At 44.1% G+C, this 13,471-nt stretch overlaps 1 protein-coding gene across 4 annotated transcripts in view; it reads left to right on the top strand.

The window, feature by feature from the left end:
* dhrs7b (dehydrogenase/reductase (SDR family) member 7B) overlaps nucleotides 1-13,126 on the top strand; it is a 28,675-nt gene extending 15,549 nt beyond the window's left edge. For all 4 annotated transcript variants that reach the window (XM_078558598.1, XM_078558599.1, XM_078558600.1 and 1 more), the window contains exons 4-7: nucleotides 2,979-3,189; nucleotides 10,170-10,262; nucleotides 11,266-11,418; nucleotides 12,348-13,126. In XM_078558598.1, coding sequence (XP_078414724.1) covers nucleotides 2,979-3,189; nucleotides 10,170-10,262; nucleotides 11,266-11,418; nucleotides 12,348-12,553 — 663 coding nt within the window. In that variant the 3' untranslated portion in view covers nucleotides 12,554-13,126. The remainder of the gene's footprint in view (nucleotides 1-2,978; nucleotides 3,190-10,169; nucleotides 10,263-11,265; nucleotides 11,419-12,347) is intronic.
* The last annotated feature ends 345 nt before the right edge of the window (nucleotides 13,127-13,471 follow it).

The following is a 13,471-nucleotide window of genomic DNA, read 5'->3' as shown; positions in this document are numbered from 1 at the left end:
GTGGATAAATGTGAAGCTATACGCTTCGGTGTGAAAAACAGAAGGGCAGAGTATTATTTAAATGGTGATATATTGGGAAATGTGAATGTACAAAGGGATCTGGGTGTCCTTGTACACCAGTCAATGAAAGTAAGTAGGCGGGTGCAGCAAGCAATTAGGAAGGCAAATGGTATGTTGGTCTTCATTCCAAGAGAATTTGAGTTCAGAAGTAGGGATGTCTTACTGCAGTAATACAGGGCCTTGATGAGACCACACCTGGCGTATTGCATGCAGTTTTGGTGTCCCTACCTAAGAAAGGATATACTTGCCATAGAGGGAGTGCAGTGAAGGTTCACTAGGCTGATACCGGGGATGGCAGGACTTTTGTATTAGGAGAGATTGGTTTGACTGGGCCTGTACTCACTTGAGATTAGAAGAATGAGAGGGGATCTGATTGAAATGTATAAAATTCTAAAAGGGCTAGACATCCAGGGGAGGATGTTTCCCCTGGTTGGGGAGTCTTGAACCAGGGACTACAGCCTCAGGATACGGGGCAGGCCATTTAGGACTGAGATGAGGAAAAATTTCTTCAGTCAGAGGGTGGTCAACTTGTGGAATTCTCTATCACAGAAGGCTGTGGAGCCGGATCACTGAGTATATTCGAGAAAGAAATTGATAATTTTTTGGATATTAGGGGCATCAAGGGGTACGGAGAGAAAGCGGGAGTATGGCATTGAGATAGAGGATCAGCCATGATCATATTGAATGGTGGAGCAGGCTTGAAGGGCCGAATGGCCTACTCCTCCTAGTTTCTATGTCTATGTAACTGCTCCCAATGTGGGGATATCAGCATATTACTGTGTGACCCAGGCTAGCAGGACAAGAGAGAAAGTAAGTTTAAATCAGATGTACAAATAAAGAAAGATTTCACTCAAATGGTGATTAAAAATTTGGAATAATCTAGCAGTAATGGTGAAGAACTTCTGTAAGTGTTTGAAATGTAGTTGGATGCTAGTTGATGCAAAATACAACCCATGATGCTTGAGTGGGGATTTTAATGTTAGTGGGATGGAGTGGGGGGTAAAGAGGGAGCCAGTGTATGTCAGTGTAGACAGGACTATTGGCTGTGGGGCAAGATTTTCCTGCGGCCTTCAAGATTCTGACATCGGGACCAAAGGGGGATCCCGAGCTCGTAATAGCCGGGAGCCAGACGAGCGAAATTATTTTCCCCAGAAGTGGCCTTGTAATTGGCCACCTCCATGTTTGCCGTCCTTTAGCAGACTCCCAATGTTGCCAGCCGACTCACAGGGGAAGTAGCCCTACAGACTCGACAGCCCCAGCAGGCGAGGGGGGAGGCTGCTGAGACAGATAGGAGCCCTTGGAGGTGTAAGGGTAATGAATTATTGTAGAGGAGGGATAGCAGCAGGCCCCTCAGATTGGGGGCGAAAGCGTTCCAGCCGGATTGTTGGAGCTGTCTTTCCAGCTGGTGGCCCCCTCACAGCGCGGTGGAGCCTCCATCTCTGTTGGCCCCCTGGACTGCTGCAGGGAGGCTGCCTCTATGAAGCTGGTGGATGCCAGCACAATGGGGTGGCTGATCCGCTGACAGCAAAATGCTCTCAAAATCACCCCTAGTTGGGGCCTTAACTATTTAAATTGGCTTAAATTGTACTCTCTGTGCAGTAGGCAGCCGATCCATTTCCCAGGGCATCCATAGGAAACTTGCCCTGCTGTGGGAGTGCTTCTGGGAGCTGTCCTGTCTCAGCTCTCCCCTCCCCTGCCTCACATCACCACGGGGCTGGGAAAATTCAGCCTTTATTGTGGAAAGGTGAGAAAGCTCTGGACAAGTTGGAGTTTGAAGAGGATGGGAAGCAATGACATGTGTAAGGGGCGGGGGTGGGGTCACAGCTGCGTGGGGAGGTGGGCAGTGTCATTGGGATAGAAGTAGGCAGTCTCGGTGACAGGTAGGTTTGGGGTTTAAAGCTCATCCCATCGTCAAACAGAAAGCCGAGGTCTTGTTTGGTTTGAAGGAGACGCCAAGGAGGGAGTTGGGAGTTTGTGAGAAGGAAGCAGAGAGGCTAGCAGGGACCGAACACAGTGGTTCCAGTCTTCCCACTGCTGAGCTGGGTCAAGTTCTGGCTTATCCATGTTCTCATGCCAGACAAACACTGCTATGTGGTGTCAACAACAACAACAACTTGATTTAATATTGCGCTTTTAATGTAATAAAATGTCCCAAGGAGCATCACAGGCATGTAGTCTTAAAATTATGAAGCATTCACATAAGGAAAGAGTCCATTTAGTCTAGCTGGTCTATACTGGCGTTTATGCTGCACACAAACCTCATCCCACCACTACTTCATCTAACCCTATTAGCATATGCTTCTATTCCTTTCTTTCCTGTGTACGTACATGGCTTTCTCTTAAATGCCGCTGTAACCACTCTCTGTGGTAGCAAGTTCCACATTTTAACCAGCCTCTGGGAAAGCAGTTTCTCCTGAATGCTTTGTTGGATTTATCAGTAACTATCTTAAGTTTATGGCTCCCCCCACAAATGGAAATGTATTTCTCTACTTCTGCCCTATCAAGCCCTTTCCTAATTTTTAACAACCTTTATTAGTTCTTTAAAAAATGTCAGACAAGTTCTGATGGTTGCTGCCAACAGTGAAATAAACTAGAAACTAACCAAACCCCATATAAGAAAACAGACTGTTTTTAAATTCCAGGAAGTGTTTTCATGGCTTTAGCCTTACCTTAGGGTTCAGGGAAAAGTTAAAAGCTGGTTAGTAATAGTGTCAAGTATTATTGATAGTCTGTTATTGCTTCTCTCATATATTACTCAGTACGTGGTTTGTGATGAGGAAGCTCTGTCCCATCCCCATTGCAGCCCACACAACACATTTTTCTTTCCCGGTTTTCCCCAGTATTCCGAGTTACATACAATGGATACAAAAAATGGATGTGTTTAAATTTTTCGCTGTGTGTTTGGGTTGTTTTCACAGACACACACGCCTCACGTGGTAACCTTTGACCTGGCGGACTTGGACACAGTGAGAAGCAGCGCAGAAGAGATTCTTAATTGCTTTGGCCAAGTGGATGTGCTAATAAATAATGCAGGGATCAGTTACCGAGGCAACATCCTGGACACTGCCATTGGCGTTGATAAAGACGTGATGAATACCAACTATTTTGGACCTGTTGCTTTAACAAAAGGTATCACCTTGTTAGCTTTTAGGTCTGTGTGTTTTCCTTTATTATTGATCCTGGTTTCTAAGTCCCCTCCTCAAACCCAAATCTACACACTTAAGAGGATGGAGGCATATACATGTCAGTTCTCTGTAAGCATTGTTCCATAACCATTCTGGAAGAGAGAGGTGAAAATGACCTGGGATGAGGCCCGCTCTGTGTTTTGTGTGACATCCCCCCTCCCCTTCATTAAAAGGAGAGTTGAAATCAGAGGCTAGCGCAGTGTGGGAAGAGGCAGAGAAAAGGAAGTCTTGCATTTATTTAGCACTTTTCATGTCCTCAGGATGTCCCAAAGTATTTTATAGACAGCAAAGTACTTTTGAAGTGGAGTTACTGGTGTAATGTATGAAATACGGCAGCCAATTTGCACACATCAAGATCCCAAAAAACAGCAGTGCGATAATGACCAGATAGTCTGATTTAGTGATGTTGGTTGGGGGACAATTATTGGCTAGGACGCTGAGGAGATCTCTTCTGCTCTTCTTTGTAATAGCACCATGGAATCTTTTAGATCTGGCTGAGAGGACAGAAGCCTAGGTTTAATGTCTCACCTGAAAGACAGCCCCTCTGACTGTGCAGCATTCCCTCAGTACTGCAGTGGAGTGCCAGACTAGATTTCATGCTCCAGACTCAAAGTCAAGAGACTACCCACTGACCTATGGCAGATAAAGCCCCTTTCCTGCTATCTGTCTGGCAGCTTTTTAGGCCACTATGTTAGCTTCCAACATGTACCCCTTAATGCTGTGCTATTCTGTAAATGTGAAGCATTAGATATGTCACTATTATTGAAGGAACAGTGACTAAACTGTTTTTGTTCTGAATCCTGGCTCCGATTTGATCACTGTCAGAATGTTTAAGGAACAGCTCCACCAGAGGCCAAGTGGGCAAATACACCACATACTTTGTTACTGGAGGAAGAAGATGTTCAGTCAGTCTGTGCTGAGAAAGCTGATCTCAGCTGGTGTAGTGTTCCAGTAATAGCATACTCGCATCTGAGTCAGTTGATTGTAGGTTCTGGTTGCATTCTGCAGACTTCAGCACCCGACCTAGGCTGACACTCCCAGATCAGTGTTGAGGTAGCGCTGCATTGTCAGAACTGCCGCCTTTCAGGTGAGATGTTAAACTGAAGCCATCTTCCCTCTCATGTTGACATCACTCACCTTCGGGAAGAGCGGTCGGAGAGCTGGACCTGCAGGAGATACGTAGAGCGGGGAGAGAATAAATACAGCCCAGGGAGCGCAGCCTACATCACTCACCTTCAGGAAGAGCGGTCGGAGAGGTGGACCTGCGGGAGATATACAGAGTGGGGAGCCCGGGGAACAGGGCCTATGTCACTCACCTTCAGGAAGAGCGGTCGGAGAGGTGGACCTGTCAGCTGCTCGGGACCGGCCCACACTGACTTCAAAAGGAGAGTGAAAAAAAACACATTGTAACATCACAGGGAAGAAGCAATTTGATTGGTTGGAGAAGAAGGTAGCTGTTTGGTGAGTGTCTAGTAAGTGTTTAAGGTTTATTCTATTCCTAAGGTTTAGAATGAAGTAGGAACTGTACCTTTTGGTAAGGTTTATTAAGTAGCATTTAAAAGTTTAAGGTTATGGCATGGCAGGACAGCTCAGCCAAGCGGAATGCCCGTGGACATTTCTCGTGACCCAGACGAGCCCACATACAGGAAGTGACACCGGCTGCACAAGTTTGAGCTCCATGTTTCAGAGCTTGAGCAGCAGCTGGAGTCACTGAGGTGCATCCGTGAGGCAGAGAACTACGTGGATAGCACGTTCAGAGAGGTGGTCACACTGCAAGTTAGGGGAAAGCAGGCAGGTAGAGAATGGGTGCCACCAGGCAGTCCAAAGAAACAGGCAGGTAGTGTAGGAGCCCCCGGAGGTCCCGCTCACTAACCGGTTTTCCATTCTGGATAGCGGTGAGGGCGAGGGATCCTTGGAGGAGTGTAGCAAGAGCCAAGCTCGTGGCACCACGGGTAGCCCAGTTGTATAGGAGGGCAGGACGAAGAGTCCTGATAGGGGATTATTTAGTTAGGGGAGCAGACAGGCGTTTCTGCGGTGGTCAACGTGACTCCAGGATGGTTTGTTGCCTCCCTGGTGCTAGGGTCAAGGATGCCGCAGACGGCTGCAGGACATTCTTGTGGGGGAGGGTGAACAGCCAGAGGTCATGGTCCACATTGGTACTAACAACATAGGTAGGAAGGGACATATGGTCCTGCAATCGGAATTTAGGGAGCTAGGTAGAAAATGAGCAAGCAGGACCTCTAAAGTAGTATTCTCCGGATTACTCCCAGTGCCACATCAAGTGAGTACATGAATAGGAAGATGAGACAGATGAATGCATGGCTGGAAAGATGGTGCAGGAGAGGCTTTAGATTCCTGGGACTGGCTCTGGCGGAGATGACACCAGTACAAGCTGGATGAGTTGCATCTGAACAGACCCGGGACTGAGTTCCTTGCGGGTCGTTTTGCTAGTGCTGTTGGGAGGGTTTAAACTAATTCAGCAGGGATTTGGGAACCAGGAGAGAATATTAGAAAGTAATAGCAGGGTGCACGGAATGTTGGGAGAGAGGCAGATAGCACTAAAATAGAGAACAGTAATCTAATAGCTGGAGTCAGAGTAAGGGAGCAAGTAATGAAGTCTATATCAGGGTCACACTGCATGTATGTGAATGCACGGAGTATAGCTAATAAATTGGAGAGTTACAGGCACAGATTGCCTTGTGGGATTATGATGTTGTGACGATAATGGAGACCTGGCTTAAGGATGGGCAGATCTGGGTGCTAAATATTCCTGGTTACAAAGTGTTCAGAAAAGATAGGAAAGAGAAAAAAGGAGGTGAGGTGGTGTTTTTGGTTAAGGAGAGTATTGCAGTACTCGAGATAGAGGATGTGTCAGAGGATTCAAGAACAGAATCAATTTGGCTAGAGCTAAGGAATAAGAAGAGTGCAGTTACATTGCTTGGTGTAATCTATAGACCACCAGCTAGTGGGAAGGATATAGAGGAACAAATCTGCATGGAAATTACAGAGAGGTATAAACATTGTAGTTATAATGAAGGACTTTAATTACCTGTATATAGACTGGGATAGTGGTAGTGTAAGGCGCAGTGAGGGACAAGTGTTCCTAGATCGTGTTCAGAAAAATTTCCTACGGCAGTATGTCTCCAGTCCAACAAGAAAGGAGGCACAGCTAGACCTGGCTCTTGGTGAGGCGGGCCAAGTAGATCGAGTGACAGTGGGGGAACATTTAGGGGTCAGTGATCATTGTATCGTAAGGTTTAGGATTATGGTGGAAAAGGATATTGGTCAATCCAGAGTAAGAATAATCAACTAGCACAGAGCGGACTTCAATGGGGCAAGAACGGAGCTGGGCCGGGTAGACTGGAACCAAAGGCTGGCGGGTAAAACAGTAGCTGAACAATGGGCTACCTTCAAAGAGGAGCTGGTTTGGGCACAGTCAAGGTATATTCATTCAAAAAGGAAGGGTAGGACAAACAAGTCCAGAGATCCTGGGATGACAAAGGAGATAGAAATTAAGTGAAAGAAGAAAAAGTGTGCTTACAACAGGTGTCAGGTAGCAAATACAACTGAGAACCAAGCTGAATACAGAAGGTTCAGAAGGGATGTGAAAAAGCAAATACTAGAAGCAAAGAAGGATTATGAAAAAAGACTGGCAGCTAACATAAAAAGAAATCCCAAAGTATTCTATAAGCCCATCAATAGTAAAAGGGTGGTAAAAGGAGGAGTAGGGCCGATTAGGGACCAACAAGGGGATTTACACATAAAGGCAAGAGGCATGGCTGAGGTGTTAAATGAATACTTTGCATCTATTTTTACCTACAAGGTAGATGCCGCCCAGGCCATGGTGACAGAGAAGGAAATTCAGTCACTGGAAAGGTTTAAAATTGATAAGGAGGAGGCATTGGTTAAGCTGTCGGTACTTAAAGTTGATAAGGCACTGTGACCGGATGAGATGCATCCAAGAATACTGAAGGAAATGAGAGTGGAAATTGCAGAGGCACTGGCAATAATCTTTCAATGTTCCCTGGATTTGGGGGAGGTGCCAGAGGACTGGAAAATTGCAAACATTACGCCCTTGTTCAAAAAAGGTTGTAAAGATCTGCCCTGCAATTACAGACCAGTCAGTTTAACTTCGGTGGTGGGGAAACTTCTAGAAACAATTATTTGGGATAGAATCAGTAGTCACATGGAAAAATTTGGATTGATTCGGAAGAGTCAGCATGGATTTGTTAAACGAAAATCGTGTCTAATTTGCTGGAGTTTTTTGAAAAAGTATCAGAGATAGTTGATGAGGGCAAGGCCGTTGATGTGGTGTATATGGATTTCCAAAAGGCATTTGATACAGTGCCACACAACAGACTTGTGAGGAAAGTTATAGGTCATGGAATAAAAGGGACAATAGCAACCTGGATTCAAAATTGGCTGAGGGATAGGAAACATAGAATAGTGGTTAACGGGTATTTTTCGGGCTGGAAGAAGGTTTGTAGTGGAGTTCCCCAGGGGTCGGTATTGGGACCCTTGCTCTTCCTGATATATACAAATGATCTAGATCTTGGTGTGCAGAGGACAATTCCAAAGTTAGTGGACGACACAAAACTTGGGAGAATTGTAAGCTGTGAGGAGACAGTGTAGAACTTCAAAAGGACATTGAAACATTGGTGGAATGGGCAGATAGGTGGCAGATGAAGTTCAAAGCAGAAAAGTGTGAGGTGATACACTTTGGTACAAAGAATATGGAGAGACAGTATAAAATAAAGGATACTACTCTAAAGGGTGTGCAGGAGCAGAGAGACCTGGGTGTATATGTACATAAGTCATTAAAGGTGATAGGACAGGTAGAGAGCTGTTTCTAAAGTATACAGTATTCTAGGATTCATTAATAGGGGCATAGAGTATAAGAGCAGGGAGGTTATGATGAACTTATATAAGACACTGGTTAGACCTCAGCTGGAGTATTGTGTACAGTTCTGGGCGCCACGCTATAGGAAGGATGTGAACAAATTGGAGACAGTACAGAAGAGGTTTACGAGAATGGATCCAGGGATGAGACACTTCAGTCATGAGGAAAGATTGGAGAAGTTGGGACTGTTTTCCTTGGAGAGGAGAAGGCTAAGAGGAGACTTGATAGAAGTTGTCAAAATCGTGAGAGGGCAGGACAGAGTAGATAGGGGGAAACTGTTCCCGCTCGTAAAAGGATTGAGAACCAGAGGGCACAGTTTTAAAGTGTTTTGCATAAGAAGCAAATGTGAGGTGAGAAAAGGCTTTTTCACACAGTGAGTAACTAGGGTTTGGAATGCTCTGCCTGGAAGTGTGGTGGAGGCAGGTTCAATCGAGGCATTCAAGAGGGCATTGGATGATTATCTAAATAGAAACAACGTGCAGAGTTACGCAGAAAAGGCAGGAGATTGGCACTAAATTAAAATGCTCAGAGAACCAGTGCAGACACAATGGGCTGAATGGTTTCCTTCTACACTGTTATAATTCCGTGATTCTGTGAAAGATCCCCTAGCAGTTGTTTGAAGAACAGGGGAGTTATCCCTTGTCTATTGGCCAATAATTATCCCTCAACCAACATTGCTAAAATGTTATTTGGTCACTAAGACATTGCTGTTTGCTGGAGCTTGCTGTCTGCAAATTGGCTGCTGCATATCCTACGCTTCAGCAGTGACTATACTTCAATAGTACATCATTTACTGCAAAGTGCTTTGGGATGTCATGTGGGTGTGAAAAGTGCTATACAAATGCAAGTCTTTCTTTAGGGTACTACAATTGGCTATAGGGCCCAAGTATAGGGGGGCGTGGGAGTGAAATCAGCTGGGCTTCCTATTCCCAATTACTATCCACTGATCCTTGCTGCAAAATGCAGGTCTACATACCAGTCGGGTGAAGGTCGGATTGCGATCAGCTGGGATTCCCTCCGCAGTCAGATAATTACCAACGTTCACTGTACACACTCACGTTTGAATGGGCAATTAAGCAAGGAACTACATCTTTCTGATACCTGGGAACTGCAGTTCAACACCAATCAACCTCATCAGGGGATTAGGGGAGAAAAACGTAGTAACACCAGTGGGGTTCTGTGGTTTTATTATGGGTAACCACTAGATGGTGCTGTAGCACCAGAAGCATGAGAAATGTCTTGTCTCCAGATTGTAAAATGGGATTAAGTTGTTCACTTTTATGCCACATCTGCAAAAGTTTTGATACACTCTAGAAAGTTGAACATCAATCTTTTTCAATGGTTGCTTTGGTTTTGCTCATTAAAAACAACAGATCCCACAGGTCAGGAAATTCCTCTTTTAAAAAATATTTTGAGTGATACTGATCTTCAGCAGTGATAGTGAATCAGCAACTTGTTTTACACTGGAGACTGAAATTAACTTATTCGCTTTCGGGATGTGACCAATGCTGGCAAGGCCTGCATTTATTGCTGATCCCTAATTGCCCTAAAGAAGGTGATGATGAACTACTTTCTTGAACCGCTGCAGTCCACGTGGTGTAGGTATAAGAAGGGTTAGGGAGGGAGTTCCAGGATTTTGCCCCAGTGGCAGTAAAGGAACGGTGATATAGTTGAAATTCAGGATAATGTGTGGCTTAGAGGGAAACTGGTTTGAGGTCTCATCAACACACAGGACAAACTCACTGTTACTGGGGGAACTGCTCAGAAATTTTCTATCGCCTGAACCAAGGACACAGTACAGAGCCTGAGCTGGTTCTATTATATTTTTCATGCTGGCTTGTGTAACTGCTGCTTGTGAGGGTCGTTCTGTACAGTCTATATATTCATGTATATGAGGGTGCCCACAGCGAAGGAGTAACAGTTGTATCAGATTCACTGGCAAGAGCTGCTGACTGGGAAGCTCACCCAGTGTGTAAGGCACTGCAATGAAATGCTTTAACTCTTCAAATCACTTAACATTGCAGCCATTCTCCCTTCCATGGTGCAGAGAAGAAGTGGACATGTCGTAGTGATTAGTAGCGTCCAAGGGAAAATAGCAATTCCATTTCGATCTGCTTGTAAGTATGGCGTAGCAATCATCGAATACTGTTTCATGTACATTTCATTCACTAGTATAATTGGGTGGCATATACATTAACTAGATAATTTCTGGCTCTGGTGTATACATGGAACCAGATTTTGATGGAGTGGGGTCTCTCTTAGCTATGCATGTTTAGATTTTCATAAACTGGGCTAACAAAGTTGCTCAAAGTGCCAGCTACTAACTTTGTGGTGAGGAAAATGGGGCACCTGGGACTTTGGTGAATGACAGGACCAACAATCTATCTCCTTAACCACTGAGATTAAAGGATTGAGAAATAAAAAGGAAGGACTGAGAAGGATTGTGAATTAGAATCATATAAGGTACAGAATGAAACTCTGGTTTGACAGAGAAAAAGAGACAGAAAGGAAAAGTCAGAAAAAAATTGACGTCATTAAAATTTCTTAAAATAATTCACAACCTTAAGGAATGAAACTCCATGCTTATTTTGTTCACTTTCTGGGCATGAGAGGTTCATTGCCAGTCATTAACAATTATTACCTTGTTAAAAGGGTTAAACACTATTAATCACTAGATTTAATTTTCTGTGGCACATTTAATGGGCAATTAATATACAAATACAGCAACTTCATGAAACTTGGAGTTTGAGGGTAAGCTGCAATTTTTGCAAAGCTGACGGCAGAGCAACACAAATCAGCCGGCAACTAGTGGCGATTCACAAATCAGCTTGTCACAAGCTTCATCACAAGCTGCTTGTGAATTTACACATGGATAACAGTGTATTGTTCAGATTCTGTTATTCTTTTGAGAAAAATCTGGGCCATTGTTTGAACTGGTCAGACACTGTATTCATATTTAGATTGTATGAAAAAGTTCACCATACTATATTATTCTGATCTGATGCATTCCAATAGTTGCCTTTAGATGGGTAATTTTAAGGTTACCGGCACATATTATCCTTTTTGTTAAATTCCTGGATTATATGGAATCAAAGTGTTCCTAACTGGATTTCATTCTAGATGCGGCGTCTAAACACGCCACCCAAGCCTTCTTTGACTGCCTACGCGCAGAGGTGGAGCAGTACGAAGTTAAGGTGACCATAGTTAGCCCAGGATACATCCGTACCAACCTTTCCCTGAATGCAGTCACTGGAAATGGATCCAAGTATGGCGGTATGCTTTCAATCACTTTGAATTGTACTGTGCATTGTGAGGATCTCCTTTAGTAATAGGTCAGTGCCAGTGTCTATAACATAATTATTGCTATGAGTATGACAACATAAATGGGTCCCAGGAGTCAATTAAATGGCGCAAGATAGCTGTGTCATTTCTATGCACATCAGTCACTGCTTTTCAAGGCAACTCTTGCGTGAAGCAACCACAACTTGCATTGATATAGTACCTTCAATGCAGTAAGAAAAACCCCAAGGCATTTCATAGGGAAGTTACCAGAACAGAAATTGACACTGAGCCAAAGGTGGTGGTGAAATAGGTGGATTTTAAGAAGACTCAAAAGAGGGGAGAGAGAGAGGCAGAAAGGTTTAGGGAAGGAATTCCAGAGCTTAAGAGTTTAGGCAGCTGAAGACACAGCTGCCAGTGTTGAACCCAAGAAACATGAGGATATAGAAGAGGCCAGAATTGGTGGAATACAGAGATCTCAGAGCGTTATAGGTCTGGAGGAGGTTACAAGAGCCGCGAGGGGCAGGGCCAAGGAGGGATTTGAACACCAGGATGAGAATTTTTACATTGAGGCATTGTTGTTCTGGGATGCAATGTAGATCAATGAGCATAGGACATGGAACAATTTAGGATATGGGCGGAAGAGATTAGGGTGAGCTTAAGTTTATGAAGAGTGGAAGAGTACTGGGAGACATGATGAGGCATCCACCATTTGTAAAAGTTTCTGTTCTTTTCCTACTACTTGATCCACTGCCTTGTCTTTCTTACTCTCAAACCTCAGCGGTGTTCTGCACTTTGAGCCTCAGCCCAATAGTGAGATTTCTTAATTTAATAGTAAAGTCTTTGGAAAGATTGCATGAGAAATGTTGCGGATTGGTGACCAGGCACATTATATTGACTTATTTTTCTTCTCTTTAAACCAGTGATGGACAAGAGTACGGCGGAAGGCTCCGAGCCTTGTGTTGTTGCTGAAGCTGTCCTCACTGCTGTTTGCAGGAGGAAGAAGGATGTCCTGCTCGCAGGGTTACTGCCAACAGTCGCAGTTTACATGCGAACCTTGATTCCAAGTCTCTTCTTTCCCATTATGGCAGCCAGAGCTAAAAAAGAGCGCAAGATGAAGGATAATTAACCTTGTCCTGGGTCCCCTAACTCACTCTTTTTCTGTGAACATTGTTAAGGCCTCTTGGTGCAATTCTTCTGTGATTGGCCACCACACTGAATGTGTCAAAATATGTCTTCTGAACTCTCTTTGGAACACTGTCTTCTGGTTACACTGAAACCAGGGTAAATTAAGTACATTTGAATGTGAGCTTAAAAATTTGAATCCTGCTTTTAAAGGGTTTATAAGAGCAGAATAAATATGGAACATTGTATTTACACTCCCTGAGTTTAATGTCAATGCAAAGCTGAAAGCACTCTGCACAGATGCTAAACTTGGACTGTGTAGCAGACATGAACATCTGAACCAATTCTGAAATGGAGTGGATTGAAACTGCTTCTTTCAGGGGCTCTCACTACACTTCATTCTGTTATCATGTCTGCCCAGAAAGCAATTTCAGACTGAGCTTGCACTATAACTGCAGCATCAGTGCAACATAAAACCCCTAGCATTCAAAGTATTTAAATATGTAAGTGATCTGTTTACAAATTTTCAATGTGTTACATTTCTGTGAAAGCAAATAAAGATAATAGATAAATGTTTGATGTTTGTCAATTAACAGGACCTGTCACTTTGAATATCGTGCTCAACTGCATTGTCTGTTTGAGAGAGTGAACTGGTCATTATCTGATTACAAAATGCATTGAAATACCGCACAGAGCCATATTGACCAGGCAGGCCCTGCTGTGGTAGCTGATTTCAACAGTTGGGTGGGGTTGAGTTGGGAAAGAGCAGATAACATGGTTGCACTGAGTGTAGAACAGTTCCACATTTTATCTTGTACGCATGGTCCTTGTGACCTCCTGGCCTTGTTTCAATCGCTGGAGGGAATCTGAGTGGAATTTTCCATTGCCCCCCCTCCCCCACATCTTAACTAAAATATCTGAT

Source organism: Cetorhinus maximus, chromosome 15 (assembly GCF_964194155.1).
Source record: "Cetorhinus maximus chromosome 15, sCetMax3.hap1.1, whole genome shotgun sequence".
Taxonomy (NCBI): Eukaryota; Metazoa; Chordata; class Chondrichthyes; order Lamniformes; family Cetorhinidae; genus Cetorhinus; species Cetorhinus maximus.
The sequence above is the reverse complement of the archived record's forward strand: the minus strand, read 5'-3'. Positions and strand labels throughout refer to the sequence as shown.